At 43.2% G+C, this 9281-nt stretch overlaps 1 protein-coding gene across 2 annotated transcripts in view; it reads left to right on the forward strand.

The window, feature by feature from the left end:
* TMEM117 (transmembrane protein 117) overlaps positions 1-9281 on the forward strand; it is a 427961-nt gene that overhangs the window by 14469 nt on the left and 404211 nt on the right. For both annotated transcript variants that reach the window (XM_075600117.1, XM_075600116.1), the window contains exon 2: positions 4129-4428. In XM_075600117.1, the coding sequence (XP_075456232.1) occupies positions 4129-4428 (300 nt within the window). The remainder of the gene's footprint in view (positions 1-4128; positions 4429-9281) is intronic.

A 9281-nucleotide genomic window follows, 5' to 3' on the forward strand; every position in this document is an offset into this window, starting at 1 on the left:
TTTTAAGTTATGTTGCTCACTTAGAAATGTATTTGAATGTAATAAGGGAAACTGTGAAAGAGTACCAGATCAAGGCTTTCCCTTTCCCATTAACACTGGTGTAACAGGGGCAAGCCTACTCTACAACAGCTGGAGATGTTAGTTGTCAGCCAGGCAGTGGTTAATCCCTGCTTGGAGGAAGACAGGACTACTACCGAGACCAGCCGAGTCGAGAAAGGGGTTTAAAAGGCAGGAAAGGGAACTGTTTCTCTGTGTCTTTCTGGTCTGTGAGCGAACAGACCACAAGTGCATGACCTTGACCCCTAGGGACACCAGGGCGTGCAGGTCATTCCCCTGTGTCCCTGATGCCAAGGGACACCAGTTATCTGTATAGACATCTATAGATGTATATGGACATCATCCACTAGAGAAGCTGAACTTTGGCATAGAAAAAGCCTATACTTTATGTTGCAGAACCTGGGCTAAGAAAAACCTATACTTTATGTTGCTGAAAACGGCTGAATAAAAGCCTACATTATTTTCTCCAAAAAAGTCTCCTGTCTTCACCTCTGCATGTGTTGCCTACACCAGCCTATAAAGGGTTGATTTTGATATGAAAACCTTTTATGTATCAGAGTTGCGCCTGAGTCGGGAGCCAATGCCGTAGCTCTCTCAATGCAGGAAAGTCTGGTATAGTGTACAGTACATTATTGAGTTTCAGTTGGTTGTCTAATTTTTTGTCAACTGTTTCCTTGCTTTCTACTTGCACTCCTAATTTGCTGATGTGTTTTTCATACTTCAGCACTCTTGCATCAGACGTGCAGACTTTGTTACTAAGTTTAGATGTATCCTCTTTACTGCAACATTGATCGGTTCAGAATAAATCAATCAACAGCCTTTTCTTTTACTACATGAAAAACTGTTGTTGTATTCGGAAGCTTGTTTTAATGCACATTCATACTCATTATATTCAGACATGCAAACATTTTTGTGACCTCTTGGGTGCCTGAATAATTCTTATATTGCTTATTAGAATAGTACCCAACATATTTTGGCCGTGGACCAAATTGTTGAATCCAAGGCTAACGAGTGAATTGTTAGTTATAGCAGGGGGGGTGGGAGGGACACAAATATAAAATAACTTAGGAGGCAGTCTACATTTTTAGGAGCCATAATTTGAAGAAGGAATAAAAATGAAACGGGGGGTTGACTGTAACTGCACCCCCCATACTGCGGCTGTATGTATCTGTTAAATTCCTTGACACAAGTACAGTACACTTAAATATAGACGTGTGTTTATCTATCTGTATACATATCATTGATCATGGTGGCACTCCACTAAAGATGATGTATTGCCTGGTTGCATGAACTGCAAAGGAATTGGGAATAGAAAAATAGCTACAGGCACTCCAGGTCTTGTGAAAAGAGTTAATCACACAAGTCACAATTGTAAAACCCTTTTCATTTTTTCACCAGACCTGGAGTGGCTGCTACTATTATATATACATATATACATACATACATACATACATACATACATACATACATACATACATACATCCTTAGCAAGCTCAAAACCCAGACCCACAATATTATATATGAAATTGTGTCAGTTGGAGTGCTACTGGGTTAGTAAAATATACAGCAGTAAATAGACACAGCATAGCATTAGCAGTGTAGGACCTGCTGATGGGGGTCTACCTTCATGTGGTTGCAGGCTTGAAATGTTGTGGCCAAAGGATTGAACTAAATGACCAATGATTATGAGAAGAAAAAACATACAGTAATGAACTATATAATTTGTCATATATTGAGTGTGTATTGGGGTTTCTACAGTATGTGTGTGTGTGTGTGTGTGTGTGTGTATATGGGGGGCCAAAATGTTGGGCATATGTGTGTATTTTGGACCTAATAAGCCACTTTTAAGTGATAATCTCTTTGGCACCTGACAGCTACAAATTATTTTTTAAATAAATGGTTTAGGGATTCTGTGATAATCCGGGGCATTAATGTCTGTGATTTTAATCTCTTGTGATAAAACGATCATTTTCAACATTTAAAGTAACGCCCGTTTCCTTTGTATTTAGAAGCGATCGTGTTGTCATCATTAGTTAAACCGTTAAGATTGGAAGGCAATGGATGACTCCCACTGAAGAGAGCAATTCCTATTTTTCATGAGATACGAAAGAGTGATGTTTTCAATTTTAAGGGTGATTCAAATAAAGCTAGTTACAGTGATAAGTTGATTACATTTTTATTTGTCTATTTCGTAGAACTGCCTATTTGGCTTCCATACAGCAATGTATACAGTAGCTGGGGATGGTTTTAGTTACAAAACATCAAGACTCGAAGCAGAATTTAAGGCTATATCTATTTGTAAGCAATCATTGTTTCATTGCTAATTTAAATGTTGGAGAACACCCATGGGACTCTTCAGATGTTTTTTTTTTTTTAATCTTCTTACAAGTAATTGCTGTGAGAGACATTTATCAAAGTCTCTTGGATGCAAATTTGGTGCAAGAGAAGAGAACCAGATTTATTCAGGGGAAAAAATCCCAGTGCTTTATAATAGAATGTTTTTTTAAATTACATTTTTGGGATTTTTTTGCACCATGTTTTTGTCACGGTTACTCACTGCAACCTGGACTGAACCGCGGGCCCAGGTGGGGAATATATATAACTACCGCCCTAAGCCACGGGGTGGGTCTGGATTGCAGAGTCGTGAACGTAGCATGGTCAGGATAGGAGAGTGGAGAGGGTACGGGTACTTGCCTATGGTCCGGGATTAGAGAGCGTAGAGTAGTCGGTATCCGTAAGCCGTAGTTGAGGAGTGGAGAGCGTAGAAGTCCGTTTAGCCAAGCCAAGGTTCAGGGGGAGAAGAAGAGATAGGTCAGGTTCAAGCAGGATCACAACAGGTAAGCGAGATAACGAGAGCAGGTACTCGGGCTGCAAGTGAGCATGGTGCATAGAAGGTCTATGCTCAGCGACGACTAGAGGGTGACTGAAGCATATATACAGAAGGGAACCAATAGGATGAACACGGAGGAGTGTTAGACGTAATTAGACCTGTGATAGGCTGAGGCAGGATGAAACTCAGGTGTAGCCCCCTTGGGATTAGTCCAGGCATTCCTACTGGTGCTTGTCTCTGTAAGAGACATGCATGCATGCACGCCACGTGCGTGATGGGAGTACGGCGCGCCGAGGCACGTGTGCGGATGGGAGCCGCCGTACGCCCCTGGGAGGCAGGGATAACGCGCTGCCAGGAAGGAGGCCGCCGGAGGAGCGCCGGGGGCGGCCGCGCGGTCTGACCGGGCATGGAGGCGCAGGTGAGTGAAGGAATGTAGGGACCAGGTGCGCGTGGTCCTGACAGTTTTATACCTGGGAAAGTGTAATAAATAACTCTTGCTATCATTGGAACAGAAGTAATATGGCAACTTCAGTAAAAAATAAAAAAAAAACCCCAGTAATTTCATACTTTGTTTTGCATGCAGCTTTTAGAGGTGAAGGAAGATTCTGAATGATAGATGTTGAAAATGCTCCGATTTTCTGTCCTCTCTTTTTATGTCAGGCCATGTTGCCTAAATATTTCTTGTGTTGTCCAAACACGTTTTTGGGATATTTGATGAAATCTGTCAGTTCAAATGAAAGTTAATTTGTGTGTAGAAATGGAAGACAAATTGTGTTTACATTCTAGATTATTTACAACATTGGTATCAAAATTGTGGTGTTTTTTGCATGCCAAGCTAACAGAATTGTGTGCCATACTGTATATTCACAATTGCAATAATTCAAAATGTATTAACATCTATATTGAGAACTGTAAAATACCTCATAATGTGTTGCTAGTAAATCTTTACATATTTTTAGATTGAGCTTTTCTTTTCTTTTTCTTGGGAACGGGCCAGAATATATTGAATGTACAATATGTACACAGATCATTCTTTCCGAGAGATTAGAATCTATATTTGGTGCCTGAGGTACAGGAGGACAAAATAACTCCGGTGCACCTCTGCGTCTCAAACAGGGGACTTACACTTCAGTGCAGTTCTGCTTCCTTATTCTTCTCCTTTTTATACCTTGCTTTTTAAAAATGTAAATGTCTCCTAAACATACAGTAATTACCTTATTTTTTTATTTTATTTTTTACAGAAAACTACCTGTTGAGGCTCCCAAGGATGGATAAAGACTTCCGTTATTATTTCCAGCATCCGTGGTCCCGCATACTTATTGCTTACCTGGTGACCTTCTTTAACTTCTTAATCTTTGCTGAGGATCCAGTGTCTCACAGCCACACGGAGGCCAATATGATTGTTGTTGGAAACTGTTTCTCATTTGTAACTAATAAATACCCTGGATCAGCGTGGAATGTTTTGAAGGTGATCCTTTGGCTAATGGCCATTGTCGCTGGAATGTTTGCCGGAAAGTTTCTGTTTCACCAGCGTTTCTTTGGTAAGTTGTTTGTAACTTACATACTACTTCAATACTTCGCTATGTGATGTAATGTGAGCATATGTATTTTTATTGTGTTGCAGGTGTTTTGCTGCTTCATGTTGATGTTTATTAGTTTTTTCAAATGTTTTATATTTTTTTTATTTAATACGCACATTTTAAAAATATATTTACAGTACATGCTTTGATCAGCTTTTGTTGTAGTAGTTATCTTAAAAGTGAACTTTCCTATGAACAGTCTATCAACCTGTATGGGTTTTGGAACAAATTTAGTTCAAGATTTATAGTGGGAGACCATGAAATAAGTAGTGGCTCCTCTTACCACGCAGTAACAACGTGCAAAGTGTGTGCTCACTGTGGGGTATCAGATGGTGCTTCTATTTTGGTTTAAGAGATTAGCATCATTTTACTTCTAGGATGTGGCCAGCGGGATGATGTGTGGTTGAAATATATTTATAGCAGCTACAAATTATATATAGCACTATTTTAACTTCTTTGCATTTTTTATCCTGTGGTCGCCAGATTGAAATTGTCTCACAAGCTCTTCAATAGCTATAAGAGTTTATGATGCCGATCTTAGGCCTGTAAAGTACACATTCCTCCCTCCCTTCCATTCCAGTGTACATCTGCATTGCCCCAAAGGTGGACAGCCTGAGGGGGCTCCCCAAGAGCTGCTCCCCTCTGCACAGGACCAGAGTAAGGATTAATATTTGCTTGTACTTTGCGGAATGTCCACTCCATCCACTGCAATGTTAATGAGCAAAGAAGACACCGAAGGACAGCTAAAGGGTTTGAGCCATTTGCTGATGTTAAAGTGATGCTGAAGCTGCTCTATTTCAATCTGAAACTCACCAGCCCCTTTATCCCTTGTACCCAATTTTCCAACTTTATCTGTCCATTAAATGTCTGTAAATTGTCACATTGTGTGATTGGGCCGGCTCTTCCCAAATATCAGCAATTAGCACCTGTAGCCTACGAATCATCTCTTGTGGTAACAAAACCGGCCCAACCATGCATCTGGTGCATAAATCGCGTAGTTCCTGCATCCTTGACCAAGCTGTCCTAGCATTCCCGCTACCCGGAAGTGCCCTTTAAGAATTAAATTGTACTGAACTACAGGACCCCACCCTAAGCGGTGACCTCCTCCTCTATTTTTAACAGCACCTTTTTAGGGCCTTTTGAATGTTAAAGGTGAATATGTTACCTTGTGACAAGTGCATGTTGTCCGTTCTGTAGCACTGTCCGCATTGTGAATCTATTTTCTCATGACTTACTACACTACCCGCTGGTAATGAATCTGCTAGTGGCTCGGTTCAACTTTTTCTCTCCGTTTTGAACCCCCTGTTGTTATTTGACCCTCACCGTGCCCTCCTAGGAATTCTGGAACCAGATAATCACGATGTGATTCCATAGGGCTTTTATCCCCGTGCAGTCGGACAATCATTGGAATTTGAAATCCATTGATTTTTCCTTTTCCATGTCGTTACCCCTTAGGTACATCAGGATAATGTGGGGCTAAACCATCCTGTTTTTCTTAAGCATTGCTAGAAACGTGTCCCAGCACATACCTCTCTGCCCCAGCCAACGTATGTTCATCCCTTCACGTGGTAACCCTAACTGCAGACCGGACAGTCGGTGTCCTGCGCCTTCTTAGTGGCCCAAGTGTACAAATAAGAGCCATACCTCCTGCTGGCTATTTGGCTGATTTGCTGCAGCGATAAGAAAGGTGATAGTGCCTGTAAATAAATACGGATGAACTTGTACCATGCCCAAACATTTTTCCGCCATGCTCCGTCCCTATCCTAGCTTTCTTCTGAAGCTTTTTACTGCAGCAGTTTTCCTGTGTGCTGTTGCTATCCTGAATGAATCTTGACAAAATGTACTAACACCTTGAGCCATATACGTTTCCAAATTTCAATATTTTATAACTGAATCGTTTGCCGGAGCAGCCCGAGAAAATAAAACCCTGTGCAAGGACACCAAAAGTTTTCCTGAGACCCAGGACTAGAGTTTCAACAGCCCCCCTGTGTCGCGATCTTGTGAGCCTCCCCATTTCACACCTCGCGAGCTCCCTCTATTTCCCCCCCCCCCCCATCTCACTCTTACCCTCTTACTCCATCAATTACCCCCCTCTCACACTCATTCCCTCCCGACTGGCCACACACACATGATCCTCCCCCACAATAATTACCCAAACCCCACAAAATACATACAAACCCCACACCCCAAAAACATACAACCCCCCACCCTCAAAAACATACATAGCCTCCTCTCCAAATACAGACAACCCCTCCACCTCTTAAATACATACAACCCCCACCCCCCAAATACATACAAACTTCAACCCCCAAATACATACAAAAAACCAACCCCCCAAATACAGTAGTGGCCACATTTACCTAACGCTTGTTTTAAACTAGCCGGGTTACATTCAGAGTATGTTCGGGGCTAGTTTGAGGCACGTTTAAGGTATTTCTGCATTGACTAACGACCCATAGGATTAACACAGCAGGGGTCCCTGGCAGTCCAATTCAGTTTGAATGGGACTGCCAGGACCCCCACTGTTAATCTGATAGGCCATTAATCAATACAGAAATGCTGGGGCTAGTTTAAGGCACGTTTAAGGCATGTATTCTGGCAATTCCTGGGTCTTTTTGGTGAATGCCACTGGTTTTTGTTAGAATAATCGTAGTCTCTACTGCACATACAAAAAAACAACCCCCAAATACATACAACCCCCTTCAAAATATATACAATAACCCACCTCCCAAATACATACAAAACACACATTTACCTTGGGGATGGTCTCAGGCCTCTGGTGCCCTGCCTCTTCCCCAGCTGCCATGGTCCTCCTGCCGGGCTTTCCTCTTTCCCATGCTTTCCAGGCCTGCCTCTCTCCCTCACGTTCCCGCACCTAGCCTCTCACGCCAGAGCATGCGCATACAGTGACCTCTGTTGGGTCCAATATTTGTCTGGCAGCCGGTCCTCTCATTGCCGCTGGGCCAAGGCTCTTCTCAGCTGTGGCCTCCATTGTCCTGCGTCGAGCCTCTCTGTCATGCTGGTGTGTGCCAGAATCTGGGCCAAGCTTCTGGCATGTGCCAACTTCAGATAAAGGACCTACCCTTCCGAAACGCGTAGGAGGCTGTGTCCCCCCCCTGGGGTATGATTTTATCAGTCATGCACTGAAATAAATGGACTATACTTTTTATCTACCACCTGACTCCCTGGCTGTGCGCTATTTGCTCCATGTTCTACTATTACTAAACCTCATCTCCTACTTGAAATGGAGGCACTGGTCGGCGACGTTTATCCGCCTTGGTTTTTGCTGGAGGTCGGCTTTGGTCAGATTGGCCTGGATTTCCTCCAGAGTAATTGGAGTTCTTGGATTTTTTCATCCGCTGCAGTAACTCCAGAGTGGGGGCTGGAAGGAGGAAGGGCAGCGGGATGGTACCCATAGGCACAAAAGAACTGTGACTCCAGTGTTGAATCGTGCTTCATGGAATTGTGGGAAAACTCGGCCTACGGGAGCAAATCAACCCAGTCACCCTGTAGCTCAGAAACAAAGCATTGCAGGAATTGTTCTAAGGACTGATTGGCCATTTCCATGAGTCCATTGGACTGGGGATCGTAGTAAGAAGAAAAATGAAGGGAGATTCCCATTCTTAGACAGAAGGCCTTCCAAAATCTTGAGACAAATTGGGATTCGCAATCCGAGACTATATCCGCTGGGACTCCATGAAAGCGAAATATCTCCGTAATAAAGATTTTAGATAGTTCTGAAGCTGTAGGTAGTTTTCTGAGAGGAACAAAATGAGCATGGCGAGTAAAGCAGTCGACTACTACCAGTATGGTAGTCATACCCCTGGAGGGAGGCAGTTCCACAATAAAATCCATGGATAAGTGGGTCCACGGGTTGGAATGGGTAAAGGCTGGAGCAACCCAGAGGGTAATGTCCTTGGCACCTTCGTTTGACCGCATATAATGCAGGCTGACAAACTCCTTTACGTCTTTGTGGATCTCTGGCCATCAAAAGATTCGTTCGAGGAAATCGCAAGTCTTCCTAACCCCAAGGTGACTAGCAGCTGTCTTGGAGTTATGACCACATTGCAACACCTCACTTTGGACTTGGGGGGTGGGGGGGGGGAAACAAATATTTTAGACGAACGTGTGGACGTTGACCTAGAGTCCACACGTTGTCTGAGCCTGCGAAATCTGTTGCAGAAGTGATGATGATATGGCAGAGATCTGTGAAGGTGGAATGATGAGCCCCTGCACTACCTCCTCGGAATCATCAGGAGAGAATTGTTGGAATAGAGCATCTGCTTTGATCTTGGATCCTGGACGATACGAGATCACAAAGTTGAACTGAGTGAAGAAGAGAGCTCACCTCGCCTGACGCATCCTGAGTCTCTTTGCTCCTTCAATGTATAAGAGGTTCTTGTGGTCTGTAAGGATTGTAATTGGAGAAGTTGTCCCCTCAAGCAAATGTCTCCATTCTTCAAGGGCCATAGCAAGAAGTTCTCGAATTTCCAACATCATAATTCCTTTCCGCGGCAGAATTTTTTATTTTTTAGAAAAGAAGGCACAGGGGTGGAGTTTCCCATGAAAATCCTTCCTTTGAGGAAAAAACAGCTCCGGCTGCTAGACCTGATGCGTCCACTTCAAGCACGATGGGTTTCATAGGATCTAGATGGATCAGCACGGGTGTGGAAGAAAAGGAAGAATTCAGCTTCTTGCAGCCAGCAGAGTCTCGGAGGGCCATATCTTAGAATTTGCCCCTTTCTTAGTAAGAGCTCACCCTCTCTGATCCTAATTAAATTGTAAGCTCCATAAAGATCCAATCTGGTGAAGAT

This window comes from Ascaphus truei, chromosome 5 (genome assembly GCF_040206685.1).
Source record: "Ascaphus truei isolate aAscTru1 chromosome 5, aAscTru1.hap1, whole genome shotgun sequence".
NCBI classification, from domain to species: Eukaryota; Metazoa; Chordata; class Amphibia; order Anura; family Ascaphidae; genus Ascaphus; species Ascaphus truei.